Source organism: Siniperca chuatsi, linkage group LG19 (genome assembly GCF_020085105.1).
Source record: "Siniperca chuatsi isolate FFG_IHB_CAS linkage group LG19, ASM2008510v1, whole genome shotgun sequence".
Lineage (NCBI taxonomy): Eukaryota > Metazoa > Chordata > Actinopteri > Centrarchiformes > Sinipercidae > Siniperca > Siniperca chuatsi.
In genome coordinates this window covers 10,606,494-10,622,584 of record NC_058060.1, presented here as the reverse complement: position 1 = coordinate 10,622,584, position 16,091 = coordinate 10,606,494, and the positions used below count along the sequence as shown (strand labels likewise).

General features: G+C 39.1%; 1 protein-coding gene across 2 annotated transcripts; it reads left to right on the top strand.

Moving 5' to 3' along the window:
• Positions 1-1,527: 1,527 nt before the first annotated feature.
• LOC122866820 (vascular cell adhesion protein 1-like) lies at positions 1,528-7,811 on the top strand. Of its 2 annotated transcripts, XM_044176975.1 has the most exons (10): positions 1,567-1,634; positions 2,016-2,091; positions 2,270-2,629; positions 2,767-3,072; positions 3,174-3,438; positions 5,970-6,277; positions 6,372-6,632; positions 6,880-6,967; positions 7,079-7,115; positions 7,457-7,811. In XM_044176975.1, exons 2-10 carry the CDS (start codon positions 2,019-2,021, stop codon positions 7,508-7,510), a joined length of 1,752 nt encoding a protein of 583 aa, XP_044032910.1. In that variant the 5' UTR covers positions 1,567-1,634; positions 2,016-2,018; the 3' UTR covers positions 7,511-7,811. The 2 variants fall into 2 exon arrangements, with proteins under 2 accessions (XP_044032909.1, XP_044032910.1); XM_044176974.1 differs by lacking the exons at positions 5,970-6,277; positions 6,372-6,632; positions 6,880-6,967; positions 7,079-7,115; positions 7,457-7,811 and adding exons at positions 3,558-3,645; positions 3,847-3,901; positions 4,151-5,148 and having other exon boundaries at positions 1,528-1,634; positions 3,153-3,434.
• Positions 7,812-16,091: the final 8,280 nt, after the last annotated feature.

The following is a 16,091-nucleotide window of genomic DNA, read 5'->3' as shown; positions in this document are numbered from 1 at the left end:
CAGTTTTTGTTATTTCACATGAGAGATTTCTCTGTTTATTTTTTCTCTATGTTGGTTCTCACTGGTTTGAAGTGGGCGGGGCTCAGTTGGGAAAAAGTCATTCAGGATTTATTTGAATCACAATCTGATGACAGTTGATGGGGTTGTTTCGTCACTAGTCAATCAAAACTGAACGAATCCCATCCATGAAGCAGATTAGTTGAGTTAAGGAGGATTTATGCCAAACGATACTGAACTATAATAAACATTAGCCTAAATGAAGTAGTGTGTGGTGTATGTATTAATTTATCTTCATATGAGAGACAGTTCAGCTACTTCATGTGAACCATCAGCAGGCTCTCTTCAGCACTGTGTGCTGCATGTTGGATTCATCTGCATTGCTTTTGGAGTTTCCTGTTTGCATTTTGCTTTAAGTCCTGTGCTAATAATGAATGCAACAGAAGCACATACAGCGTTCAGCTTCTTGCTGAAAGACACCTTGGCCGGACTCATGAAGTTGGACATGACATGGGTTGTTGTTGCAGTGTTGTACAGTGAGAGCAACCTGTTACACAACATTTGACCACTAGGCGGCACTGTTGGTCGCATAGAGGCAGAGATGATGGTTTTGGTTAACCGCACAAGCTTTTTAAATAGCTTTCCTGAAATGGCAGGATGAGGTTCACTGTACATGTTAGAGTGAACCAATGGTTCTTTAATCATTGATTAGACTAGTTGGCCATTTATTGATTTAACCTCATGTGTGGTACCCCATGTCTGAGTCTCTCTGTTTTTTTATAACACTAATAAGTGAGCTGAGGTGTTTAGCAGGCTGATTTATTATGATTTCAGTGAAATATTCTCCTTTTTTTCTGAATGCTGAACTCATTTGCTGTTCTTGTTACCACAGATTAAACAATCGGCAAAGAAGAAGCAGACGCTTGATATTAAAAATTTAGGAAGAGCAAATATACTGAACATAGGGCTCCAGGCGATGTGGGAGGAAGCTGCACCAATGGGAGGTTGTGTGAAATAATTAGCTGTGTATTGTACATGAACAAACTTGATTTTTTTAAACGCAAAAAATACATCTCAGAGTACTTTAATGAGAATTTGAGGAGTTTTCAAGGTGTGTTTAAGGAATAAAAGCAATGAAGGGTTTTTACATTGACATCTGTGAATTACATTCTGTGAATTACATTTTAATCAAAGTTTTAATATAAAATGTTTCTTTCAGCCTGGAGGGCAGCACTACGACAGATGTTTTTTTCTGCAGTATGCTCCTTTATTGTTTGAAAGTTAATATTTTCATCATATTGCAAAGAAGACTAAGCTTGCAGTGAGTCATGTGATTTGAAACACTCATTTATGAGAAGTAAATGTGAGAATTTGTTGTATTTCTCTAATATTTACAAGTAGTCACTCAGGCCAGATTATATTTAGCAGTTGCACAACAAAACCAACTGGACTTACACTACTCTGTAGGCTCGAAACACGGGAAGCCGACTTGGTTTTAAATAACAACAGATAAATAGGGAAGTTGGTTATTTGATGTGATGCACTTCAGCTGAAATTCATGAAGTGAAGTATTTCCTATTTTAAATCACTCAACTCAGGATCTCATTGCTGCTCTCTTTCTGATGTGGGCTTGACTGGTAAGAAAAGATGTTTTACTGATTTGACTTTTTAGCCAAAACAATCATATTATTTTCTTACTCTTCATGAACTCCACAAAAATACATGAGCTAATATTTTATTTGATGGCTTTTGTTTAGCAGAACTAAGCCCTAAGAAGTTGCTTCAGCAGCATTTCACTAGTGTGATATTATTCAGAATTTACTTTAAATATTGTGTTTCAAACTGCAGTACTGAAGATGTTAATTGATCGCTACTTACAACAAAGTGAATCCTGGTTGTAAAGTGCAAGTTTCTGGTGTGAATGTGTTCATTTTAAGTGCAGATTTACTTACATTCTTTGTAACAGCTCAAAAAAACATGTTTGTAAAGTAACTGCATTATTGTGTTTGCAAATGTAGGCGATGGGTTACATGGCAGTCCTGTCTGTGAATACTGCAACATGCAACACATTACTCCATGTCCTCTTTCTTTCAGGTGAGCTGTTTGTTCATTATTTGGACACATTACTTGAATTATTTGCAGTTTGAACTTCATTTAGAGTCAGAGATCAGTGCAGAGTGCAGCTAATTTTATTAGTACCTGAAGTATATTTTGTCTTTCTATTCATAGAGATTTGTTCCACATTGTGTTAATCATGAGTCTGGTTTTACAGGTGCTTTGGCTGTTTGTCCTCAAAAGGCAAACCTCTTCATTACTGCACCACAGAAGATGGAAGCACTGAGTGGATCTTGTTTGCAAATCCCATGTAACTTTAGAGCTGAACCAGAAAAAAAATTTGATGGCATCAGAAACTTTGCAGTGTGGATTAAACAGAGTGACAACTTATATCCAAGCGATGTGAATTTCGAAAGCACCTATCCAATGAATATTACTGGAAACCTGAGTCACAACAGCTGCACCACTCTGGTTTCCAGTTTAAACCCAAATTATGCAGACACATTCTACTTCAGAATTCAGAACAGTGCATTCAGGGCAACAGCTGTTTGTGATCCTCTTCAAATAAATGTTACAGGTAAGAGAGTTTGGTTTGATTTTTATCATCTACAATGTTATAGTTAAGAAAAAGTTTTGACCTAAAAACAAAACAAACTATATACAGTATATTACTTGGCCAATAAAGCTGATTCTGAGTCTGTTTCTAAACCACAGATTCTCCTCCGAGCCCCAGAATTGAGATCTCAGGTGATCTGAAGGAGAAGGAGTCTGTCACTATAACCTGCTCAGCTCTCACTCCCTGTCCACACTCCCCTCCTAAACTCACCTGGAGCCTCCAACAAGACTCTCACAGCTACACAGAGGAAAACACAAATGGAACCTTTACAACTAAAATCCAGGCCACCATCACTCTGTCAGACCAACATGATGGAGACAACATCACCTGTTCTGCCAGATATCCTGTGAATGAAGGAAAAGATGTCAAGACAGCAGAGGAGAGAAAGACTCTCAGTGTTTCATGTAAGACAAGCAGAGTTTGTTGTTGGATCCTGTCAGCACATGATGATTCATGGGACGTCACCTGATTTTAATGAATAAAGTGAATGTCACATTTTCCTCAGATGCTCCTAAAGACACCTCAGGGTCCATCAGTCCATCAGGTTTGGTGTCAGCAGGTAGCTGGGTGAACCTGACCTGCTCCAGCAGAGCCAAGCCTCCCGTCAGCCGCTTCACCTGGTTCAAGAAGAGCACAGATGGATCCATGACTGTATCTGAAGGACAGGTTTACAGCTTTAATGCAACAGATGGAGGAGTTTGTTACTGTGTGGCCACAAATGATCTTGGGAATCAGACGTCATCAGAGATTCATCTTACTATTAAAGGTAAATACTGAGCTGGACTGAATCCACTTACTTTGATCTTTGAAAAGTGGAACTTCTGCAGTGGTTACATCAGTTTTGTCTTCTTTAAGTCGTCACTTATATTTGGTGTGTTTCTATGAGCAGAACCACCTGATGGATCGCTACAATGGGGGACAGTTCTTGGAGGAATCATTGGGATCATCGTACTCATCTGCCTGGTTGTCTGTGTTTGGTAAGTATCACAAATGAAAGCAGCTAATGTGACTCAGTTTCTGGGACTTAAGTTTCAGCTACAGCCACATTCAAGGTGAAGGCACAGATGATTGCGTGATCTGTCGGTTTTTACATCTCTGCATCGCCGTCTCAAAGAGCAATTTTTCTACATTCAATCTACGTACTGATCCAGATTTCTCATTGATGGTTTATTTTACAGCACTCTCATGTCTTGGAGGCGGTTAAAGTCGACGCATTCAACTCAACAGAGTCAGGTAGGAAAATACGAAGCACGCACAGCACTGCACTCTAAATGTTTTGCATCTGTTCACAGTGACTGTGTACTGTAAGATATATGAAAGCACTTGGACTGAACACTAAATGGACAATCTATGAGACTGACACACGAGTAGACATTTCATTTTTAAGGTCTTTTGTGACACAATAAAAGATGTTTTGTCGCTGTGTCCAGTAATGGATCAAGGTCCATATCCAGCTACTCACAACATTTCATGTTTTTGCAGAGTCAAGCAGGTGAAGAGCTGGCTGTTAAAGAGCCAGCAAGAAAAACAGAAGAGGAAGAAGACATCCATTATGGAGAGATCGACTTCTCCAAGCGGAGACCTGCTCCGTCCTCTGACTCAGCGCAGGACAGTGGACAGCAGCAGGATACGCTGTATGCACAGGTCAAAGTGTCCCAGCCAGCAAACAGCTTAACGCAGACTGCTGACGGCCCAGAGGATCTCTACGCTCAAGTGAAGAAAAAATGAGTACTGTTTTGTTTGTGTAAAGACACGGATTAAATTTGTGTAGAATTCATATTAAGTGGACCTTTCTTTTTATTTATATCTTTTTTTTATGCCAGTCGATGTAGACAAAGACACTGGAGCCTGGACATGAAAATGTTGTGTTTGCTGCCTACAGTTCAATGAAGGGAAACTCAAAAACCGCCACATCGTGCAGCTTTTTCATGTCAGTTATCAACATGTTAATATGTGCATGCTGACCTCACGCAGCTGTTGTTATGTGATATTTACATGGCAGATATGTGTCAATACAAGTCCCAAAGCTCTAAATCGAGAACAATAGTCTAAATTACACCAGAAGCATTTCTGCACACACATTTACAGTGACGTGCAGGGCATTTAGTATGAGAGTATTTTTGAATTAATCTTGACAAGACATTGTCAAAAGTAATCTCAGTTTTGTATTGTGTATCCCATTGTTTTAAATAAGTAGTTGCGACCATGTATATTAATGCATCCAAGTGTGCATGCATTTTCATACACACGATCATAGGTAGAAAGTTGTGCTTGCTATCGGATGAGCACAGCTTTGTTTTGTGGACCAACGAACTGATGGACCAACAGAATGAGATACAGAGCTACTGGTTGCAGTTAGTGTGGTGATGCAAAATACTGTGTACTTCTGTGTTTGAATGTGAAATTCCTTCTGTACTGGATATCTGGCCAAAGAAAGTGAAGAAGTAAAAGCTACTCTCTGCTGAGTGCAATGATGCCTCCCACAGGAGTCTACGACAAAAAGTTTGTGAGTCATGAAAGGGGGCGTGGCTAAAGTGTAGTGGCAGGGCAAACCGTCACCAATGAAAGTGTCTATGCGTATGTCCGTGTGTGGGTGTCTTTCTAAAAAAAAACAGTCAGAGATCAGTGCAGAGTGCAACTAATTTTACATCTTGAAGATTTATACTGGACTTGTTAGCAGCACATGAAAAACGACATGCAGCATGCTGCTGCTGAAGTATATTTTGTCTTTCTATTCATAGAAATTTGTTCCACATTATGTTAATCATGAGTCTGGTTTTACAGGTGCTTTGGCTGTTTGTCCTAAAGTGTCAAACTTCTTCATTACTGCACCACAGAAGATGGAAGCACTGAGTGGATCTTGTTTGCAAATCCCATATAACTTTAGAGCTGAACCAGATTTTTATTTTTTTTGATGGCATCAGAAACTTTGCAGTGTTGATTAAACAGAGTGACAACTTATTTCCAAGCGATGTGAATTTCGAAAACACCTATCCAATGAATATTACTGGAAACCTGAGTCACAACAGCTGCACCACTCTGGTTTCCAGTTTAAACCCAAATTATGCAGACACATTCTACTTCAGAATTCAGAACAGTGCATTCAGGTCAACAGCTGTTTGTGATCCTCTTCAAATAAATGTTAAAGGTAAGAGAGTTTGGTTTGATTTTTATCATCTACAATGTTATAGTTAAGAAAAAACAAGACAATTAGGTGCAGTTTTGACCTAAAAACAAAACAAACTATATACAGTATATTACTTGGCCAATAAAGCTGATTCTGAGTCTGTTTCTAAACCACAGATTCTCCTCCGAGCCCCAGAATTGAGATCTCAGGTGATCTGAAGGAGAAGGAGTCTGTCACTATAACCTGCTCAGCTTTCACTCCCTGTCCACACTCCCCTCCTAAACTCACCTGGAGCCTCCAACAAGACTCTCACAGCTACACAGAGGAAAACACAGATGGAACCTTTACAACTAAAATCCAGGCCACCATCACTCTGTCAGACCAACATGATGGAGACAACATCACCTGTTCTGCCAGATATCCTGTGAATGAAGGAGAAGATGTCAAGACAGCAGAGGAGAGAAAGACTCTCAGTGTTTCATGTAAGACAAGCAGAGTTTGTTGTTGTCAGCACATGATGATTCATGGGACGTCAGCTGATTTTAATGAATGAAGTGAATGTCACATTTTCCTCAGATGCTCCTAAAGACACCTCAGGGTCCATCAGTCCATCAGGTTTGGTGTCAGCAGGTAGCTGGGTGAACCTGACCTGCTCCAGCAGAGCCAAGCCTCCTGTCAGCTGCTTCACCTGGTTCAAGAAGAGCACAGATGGACCCATGACTGTATCTGAAGGACAGGTTTACAGCTTTAATGCAACAGATGGAGGAGTTTATTACTGTGTGGCCACAAATGATCTCGGGAATCAGACGTCATCACAGATTCATTTGAATAATGCAGGTAAATGTAGAACTGAACTGAATTTGCTATTATTCTGTTTTTCTTCTTTTCTGCTGCTGTATTGCTTTGTTTGTTTGTTTTAGTACCCTGTAAAGTACTTTTTATTGGATTTGTGTGAAATGATACCATACAAATAATAAATAAATCAGTTTACATTTGAGGTTAACAGAAGGAATTATAGTTTAGGATATTTTAGAGCCATAACATTTTCCATTAAGGAGAAGGTGACCGTGCTGTCTTGTTACAGACAATCCAGAGTTTGGGGTTGTTGTCTACGTTACAGTGAAGATCCTGGGAATCGTAGTGCTCTACAGTACAATCGTCATCTTTGAGTGGTGAGACAACCTGTTCGATATGAGCTGAAGACTTATTGGTCTCTTTGAAATGTTTAAAGTTCATGTTGAACTTTTATTCATGTTTATTCATTCCATCTCCTTTTCTTTCAGGTGGTTTGGATCAAGATGCTACAACAAACCAGTGAAGGTAAGCTGCTAGACGAGGACAGGCGCATTATTCTTTCAACAAGAAATTGTCTTGGAAGAAAAAAGGGAGAAAAGCTGCTATCATGAAGGAGCAAAGGTTTGTTTGTAGGCGTCTTTGAAGGTTGATGTTCAACAATCATACAGAAGAAATCCTTTAGAGACAATGGTGTTTAGATATCCATGCCTCCATAAACAGCAGTGACAGTAGATCAGAATGAAATGGAGCCAAATGTCAGTAAGGAGAGCTCAAGCTCAAGGTGCTGCTGGCATTTCTCTTTCAGCTGCATTAAACTCACTGCAGAGCACCAACACCTCTCTCTCTGTGTTGTTTCATTTCCACAGGACGCAGTAGAAGCAGACGGTGTCAACAGAGGGATGATGTCATGTTCACCATAAATGGAATATTTCTCTGTTTCTTATTCCTCTAATTCTTTAATATTAAATGGTTTTACTTTGCAGAAGATTGGTAAGATGAACAAAGGATGGAGTGCAAACAGGACGGATGTTTTATTTTATGGAAGATAGCACAAATATAATATACTGTAGCTTCATCATTAATTTGTATGAGATCATTATTGTAATTCTTTGTCTTTGCCTCAACTATGTTTTCTTTGTATGTAGAAAGAGAAAAAGAAATAAGGTGTTTAAGGTTTTTATCATGGTCTGTTTTCCGTTATGTAATAAAAAAGTAACTGAGGCTTTTTGTGAAGCAGTTTGCTATTTGCCTTTTGATTGGCTCCTTTTGCGGGGTTAGTTGTTAACTGATCTGTTATAAGTAAGTAGTTATTTCATCATGTGAAAAGCTTGTGAGTATGCAGGGCAAGGAAAGTAGCCTGCAACATGTTTCCTACTTTCCCCTTGAAAGCATTTGGTTTTATATTTGTGGTATACATTCAGTGCATAAGGTTTAATTCCTGAATCCAATTCAGCTGTTGAATTATCTGTACATGAACTGACAGTGGCAGACATTACACACATTACAACGCAGTCAGCAGTGAGGTGCAAGTCCTTCCAGAGAACACCACATTCATTGCAAGACACATCACATGTACACCCTGTGGCGTCTAGTTGACTTGTCACTGTCTAGTTTCCCACAGTACTTGATGATGTTTTGATGCTGAAGATGCTGCTGCAAATGCACTGAAATATAAGTGTTAAAAGCACAAGGCTTATCAGGGTGTGGTTGATGAATTTAAGTGTGTAAAAGAGAAGTGGTGGAGGGTAAACTGAGGATGTCATGTACAAAGCGCTGAGACAATGCTGAGAACTTTAAGTTTACAGAGGAAGTTGGTCATTTGTCTAAAGTGCTTGATCACTAAGTCCCCAATTTTTTTTTTCATATTTCAATGTCAGTAAGGGCATCGATTAAACTTTTACTGTAGTTCTATGTATCCTAAAAATCAAATGTGAGTATAAAATAGACGGCTTAGACATATAATGTTTCTACTCACCTTCTTTATGATTTGACATGAACACGATACACTTTTTACAGCCGTGTACTGCAAAAAGTGCACAAATCTTCCCCCTTTTTTCAGATCTTATTTCTGATGGGCACTCATTTGTTTGGTTGCATGTTGACAAAACCACAAGAGATTCCTCAGCTGATCCAGCAGAAGGAGCCTTACCAGCTCTGTCTGTTGCCACAATCAGCGTTTTTCCTTTGGGTCTGTGATCTGGTCTGAACGCACTAAACAATTGTAAGTTTGACAATAAGAAACTCAGCAGGAGCGGATCATCTCAATCTTTTTCCCCTGGAACTGTCCTCCTTACACTACATTACGTTCATTTTGTTTCTATTGTTACTATTGTCATATATGTATATAAATGCTTACAATTAATACAACACCACGTTAGTGTGTAAAGTTGAATAAATATTAATAGAAAATGCTCAAAATCAATCAAGTCATTTTCACCCTGATGAGTTTAAGATGGAACAAAAGCTGACTTCCCCACTGACAGGGTGCGAATATCTACATTCAACCTTTGTTTTTCTTCTCTACAATGGGGTTCAGCTCTTGGAGGGATCATTGTCATCATACTCATCTGCGTTGCTGTCTGTGTTTGGTAAGTATCACAAATTAAAGCTTCTGACTGTTTCTGGTACTGAAGTTTCCACTAAACCTATGGTCATGGTGAGGGCATGGATGTGATCTGTGAGTTTTGTTCATTTTTGCACAACAGATTCCTCACTTTTGCATTTTTTGTACTGATTATAGTGGTTGACTCTAAAACTGCTAAAAGAGAACAACAATATGATTCAAGTTTTTGTCTAACCACTTGTTCTGTGACTTAACATCCTCTATTGGTTTCATCATCAAACTCTACCAAGGGGATTTTAATCTGGATATTTTTTTCACTTCTGCACATCATATAATGTCTGTTTCCCATCAGAACTCTCTATTGGCACCACACTGTCTACAATATTTAACCTGAAACACAATATAATTATTATTATACAAAACAGATTCAGGGGGGAAAATACTAAACTTCATTGTACAGTACTGAACTGTGTGTTGTGTGATCTGTTCACAGTGACTATGTCCTTAAGATATGTGAAAGCATCACTCTTAACAGTAACTAGACAATCTTTGAGAGGTTACTGTAGGTTAAATATTAAGAAACACAACAACTGTGACAAAACGACCTGTCAGCAACACATGTGGTTGGAAACTGTAAGCAATCACCCGCTGAGACTATGTATTCTTCAGTTTGCACCACACTAACAATTTCTGACATGGAGATGAGTTGTTACTAAATATTTATACCTGCCAGGTGTAACTGTTCAGGCTGTTCTCATTCACTTTTCGTAGTTATACCTGCGAACAGAAATACACTATATTTCGTATATAACCCACGTAATCTGGAGCCACGGCGACAACTTCTAGCGGCCTCAGTAATAATGACGGGAGCAAAGGAGGAAGTCACATGAGGAAGTATAAAGACCATCAAAGTCCATGTGGGGAGGTGGACGGGGTGGATGGATGGGTGGATGGGTGGATGGAAGGATCGGGGTCAAGCACATGACTTTCACCCGGAGATAGGCGCTCGTGTCCCGTGTGAAACCGAAAGTCAACACTGACTTATTTTATGTTACGCTTACTTATTTGAAGTTATGTACGTAGCTTAAGTTTCGTACGTAATCGATTTAAGTGAAGTTACGTGATTTACGTGAGTTACAAACGTAACTTAATTATTTTAACTGTAACCGTGAGCTTTTCCTAAACCTAACCAAGTAGTTTTGGTGCCTAAACCTAAACAAAGTACGACTGTTTCATAATGTTAACCACATGTTTATTGTTACCATGACGACGAAGATCTGGAAGGTCTGTTGCTGGTTGCTGGACATTAGTAGGATTATGCAGGATTCAGCCTCATAGGTAGAAAGTTGTGCTTGCTATCGGATGAGCACAACTTCGTTTTGTGGACCAATGAACTGATGGTCCAACAGAATGAGATACAGAGCTACTGGTTGCAGTTAGTGTTGTGATGCAAAATACTGTGTACTTCTGTGTAGTTTGAATGTGAAATGCCTTCTGTACTGTATATCTGGCCAAAGAAAGTGAAGAAGTAAAAGCTACTCTCTGCTGAGTGCAATGATGCCTCCCACAGGAGTCTACGACAAAAAGTTTGTGAGTCATGAAAGGAAGTATCTATGTGTATGTCTGTGTGTGGGTGTCTTTCTAAAAAGTCTGGCCATTTTACCTGACTCTGTTTAGAAGCTTTGTGCCTTTTTGTTACAGGCCACTCCCACCCCACACAATTAATCAGCTGACCTTTGGCTCATGACCAACCTTTCTGCAAAATCTTGTGCAAGTCTGTGAATCCATTTAGAAGTTATTTGCCATGAACACAAACACAAACTTTTGTGGACCGACCAATCAACAGGTCCCGCCCGTGTGTTCTCGCTCGACCCATAGACCTTTCTTTGTGATGTCAGATTTTTAAAATGCTGTACATATATAAAACCTCCATGGATCAAAAATTCACAATAGAAATATTCATAATTGACCTTCTTTGCAGTTTAAGGTATCCTGAAATATTCATAATGGTGAGGCACTCATTGCAATAACAAGAGTGGCCACTGTTATCCACATCTTATTATACATCCTCTTCCACCATGTTTCTAACACTGGCTCTAGATAGGGCCTGTTGAGTTTCGCAGAGCCACCATGGCTTCTCCTTCATGTTTGGAAGGGGAGGATGAGGCGAGTGGCATTCACTTGGTCCATTTGCATGTAATAAACAAGGAGAGTGGTGCCTTTTTTATGGTTTGGGATTCAATTCAAGAAACACTTCCTCTGCTATCAACACACTGCAGACAATCACACTGTGGCACAAGCAAGCTATCTTCAATTTAAACCAGTCAAGCCAAATAAGTCTCATCTCATTGCTCATTATTATGACGCTAAATGTGTCATTTCTTTATTTAAAATACTTTTATAATGCAAGCCAAACCAATAATTGGGTTGTCCCTCCTTCTTCTCTTGTATGTGCAGTTTTCCACCTGCTACACCTTCATGGAAGGTACATTGTGCTGTTATGACAAATATCTTCATAATACAAATTCATGTCAGTTAGGGACCATTGTAGAAATAATCCTGTCCGGCCACAGCGTTTCATCTACCCCAAGTAGATAATATTGCGTGCATGTTGTGGCAACCACTTGTCTTGCTTCCTTCTGCCTGGAGAGCAAAAAGGGCAGATGTTTTTTTTAATTTCTTCTCCCCCCGCATGTTCCTTTATGAAGGAAAACAAAAAACAGCTACAGCATCAACAAACTATGTAAGACTGGGCTGATTTGGCACATTTTCATGTTTCCTTTTTTAAAAATAAAATTAATTCTTTGCCAGCTTATTCTCTCATTTACATTATATACAGTATGTATACATCCAGAACACTCATGTCATTTATTTAACGATAAAGTTGTAATACACAAATAAAAGCATTTGAAGTGAAGAAGACATTTTCATCACAGATCTCTCAGTCCAGTAATCGTAGCGATGAGGTCTTACATGAAACAACATTTTCTGCTCAAGTTTGAACAGTAATTGAACAATTATTTCACAAGAGAGATTTCTCAGTTTTTCTCTTTATGTTGGTTGGTTGGTTTTCACTGAACTGAAGTGGGCGGGGCTCAGTTAGGAAAAAGTGATGTCACCTACTTATGTGCATCAATCAGGTTGAGCAACATTTGAATCACAGTCTGATGACTTGATGTGCTTGTTTCATCACTACTCAATCAAAACTGATCAAAATCCCACCCATGGGATATAAACAATATCAAGTATAACAATACATTTACAAAGTAATCTTGAACTTGAATATATATTGTTGAATAGAATAATAAACTCATATATAAAAATGCAGCCTACAATTGGATTTATGCTAAACGGTACTGCACTATAATAAACATCAGCCTAAATGAGGTAGTGTGTGGCAGTGTTGTAATCAAGACCAAGCAAAAACACTGTAAGCTAACACTACATTAGCTAGCATTACATCAATGAAAGTTTACACGTGATACTGGCAGGCAGAGGTCAAAAATCAAAGAATGAGTCCAACACAGGTAAACAAGGAGCAGGCAGAGTCCAAAGTCTAAGAAATCAGGTAGAGAGTCCAAACCATAAAATGAAGCCACAAAGTACTCAAAGAAGCCAGAATGCTTAACACATGGTACAGCTATGATCTGACACTGACAAAGGACACATACAGACTTAAATACACTCAGCTAGGGGAGACAATGAGACACAGGTGAAACTGATGAGGGCAGAACAAAACAATCAGAAGCAGGAAGTGAAATCACAAGACACATGAGGGAAGGAGACTATTACCAAAATAAAACAGGAAATAACTTAACACAAACCCAAAACCATGACAGCTTCAAAGGTAGGGAGGCAACACTTTTCCCCCCTGTCTCTCTTGTTTACCATGCCAGTAATTCTGAATGAATTATACTTTGGTGCTCATGGTGTCCGTAAAATGAACTGAACGACTAAATTGTGGGGAATCTAACCAATTTAACGATGTGTAGCACGTTCATATTGACAAAAGTTTAAACATTTGTAAGTGTGATCTAAGCAGCTTAGAACTAACTCAAGCGGGCGACCCAGTGGGCTTTAAGAGGTTTTACGCATTCAAAGAACTTCTATACAAAACAAAACCCGGTGTCTAATTGAGACCTGCATTTATTTGTCAAAACGTGTAGCCGCACCCGGCCAATAAAAGGGGTCAGCGTCTCGAGCTTTGTTTTTAATTGAAGTTTTATGGTAGATAGCTAATATGTATAGCTAATATTCACTAAATCTCTTTGGGTGAGGGATGAAGAGATTTCTGAAGAGTTTTGGTGCAGAGGCAGATTGCTAACATTAGCTAGCTAGCTTTGCTAGCATCACTTACACTCAGCTCACTTTTCTTTATGCTTCTTTTCTAAGTCCCGTGGTCCCAGCTGTCTCAGTAAGTGTTGCATTGCAGAATTGACATACTGCTGTGTGTTTTGGACGGTGCTTTGCAGATGAAATCTTTGTGGTTTACAGAAGATTTGGCTGACATTTTTTCCCAGACAGCCGCAGCTTTTTCTCTTGTCTCTAGTATTCACTGTCTTGGAATGCGTGTGAAGGGGAGGGGTAACAAAGATTTCAAATTAGAAATGAGTCAACTCGACAGCATTTAAAGCAGCAAGTTTTACATCCAATCACAGTAATGATAAATCAGCAAATAAGCAAATAAATCAGACAATGCACAGATACAGTTTAGTGAGATCCCAGCAGTTTTGGTCTTGACTGGTCTTGAAATAAAATCCAGAGTCCTCATTGTCTGAGACCGAGACAAGGCCAAGTAAAAATGCGATCGATTCCGAGATGAGACCAAGACCTTCAAAAAGTGGTTTTGAGACCAAGATGGATTTTGAGTACTGCATGTTGGATTCATCTGCTTTGCTTTTTGAGTTTCCTGTTTGCATTTTGCTTTAAGTCCTGTGCTAATAATGAATGCAACAGAAGCACATACAGCGTTCAGCTTCTTGCTGACAGACACCTGGACCGGACTCATGATGTTGGACATGACATGGGTTGTTGTTGCAGTGTTGTATTATAGACTGTATATAAAGATGGACGACATTTCAGCTCCCTAAAAGTGAAGCCAAAACATCTTGATCACCGCTTGGCGGCTGCTTGCAGTATAGGTCATGGATATCGGATGCGACATGGGCCAACCTAAAAACTCAAAGTACACGTCAAATACATTTTTCCCAAACATGGTTTCTGTCAGTTTAGGTAGTTCTTATCATGCTGATGTCTGTAGTGTTTGTTTTTCTGATAAGCTTGGTTCTAGTTATTAGTTATCTGACGCTATGAAAATGGGGTTTCACGTCATGATTGACAGCTGAGCTCTGCTCGCGATTGAGTCGGCCGGGTTTATGGGTGGGATCTCGAGACCGTGGCTACAACTGCGCACACTACTGCACACACTACTGCGCAGACTCTGGCTCCAGATGACATCAAAAGCACAAGATGGCTGCTCCCGTATACAGGATATTTTGGCTTCATTACAGTCTATGGGGAGGAAGTGGAGCGCGTCATCCATCTATACTGTATATACAGTCTGTGTGTTGTACGGTGAGACCAACCTGTTAGGCAACATTTGACCACTAGGCTGCACTGTTGGTCACATAGAGGCAGAGTTTATGGTTTTGGCGTCACTTAAAGGTCCAGTGTGTAACATTTAGGAGGAGCTATTGGCAGAAATGGAATATATTATTTACAAGTATGTTTTCGTTAGTGTATAATCACCTGAAAATAAGAATCGTTGTGTTTTCATTACCTTAGAATAAGCTGTTTTATACATAGGGAGCGGGTCCCCTTCCACGAAGGTTGCCATGTTTCTAAAGTAGCCCAGAAAGGACAAACCAATCACTGGCTGTAGATAAGGCCATTCGTGTTTTTCTCAGCCACCGTAATTTCTTCTACACGCTTGAAAAGGGAGGATGAGGCGAGCAATCTGCAATTTCACCACAAGATGCCATTAAATTCTACACAGTGGACCTTTAACTGCACACGCTTTTTATAAATCCATATCTTTCCTGAAATGGCAGGATGAGGTTCACTGTACATGTTAGAGTGAACCAATGGTTCTTTAATGGTTGATTAGACTAGTTGATCATTTATTGATTTAACCTCATGTGTGGTACCCCATGTCTGAGTCTCTCTGTTTTTTTATAACACTAATGAGTGAGCTGAGGTGTTTAGCAGGCTAATTTATTATGATTTCAGTGAAATATTCTCCTTTTTGATTTCACCATAATCCAGTCTGTATGATGTCGCTTAGTCACTGATATGTTCAGATATATTCAGTAATGTTTGTATTTTTCTGAATGCTGAACTCATTTGCTGTTCTTTTGAACCACAGATTAAACAATCGGCAAAGAAGAAACAGAAGCTCAGAGTACTTTAATGAGAATGTGAGGGGTTTTCAAGGTGTGTTTAAGGAATAAAAAAGAATAGAATAGAATACTGTTTCTGTGTATTTTATTTCTTTATATTTCGCCATTCACGGTGGTATTTTATTTCTCATATTGTGAAGCACTTTGTACTCTGTTTTGATAAGTGCTCTATAAATAAAGTTGTATTATTATTATTTATTATAAAAGCAATGAAGGGTTTTTACATTGACATCTGTGAATTACATTCTGTGAATTACATTTTAATCAAAGTTTTCTTAATATAAAATGTTTCTTTCAACCTGGAGGGCAGCACTACGACAGATGTTTTTTTCTGCAGTATGCTCCTTTATTGTTTGCAAGTTAATATTTTCATCATATTTCAAAGAAGACATAGCATCTAAGCTTGCAGTGAGTCATGGGATTTGAAACACTCATTTATGAGAAGTAAATGTGAGAATTTGTTGTATTTCTCTAATATTTACAAGTAGTCACTCAGGCCAGATTATATTTAGCAGTTGCACAACAAAACCAACTGGATTT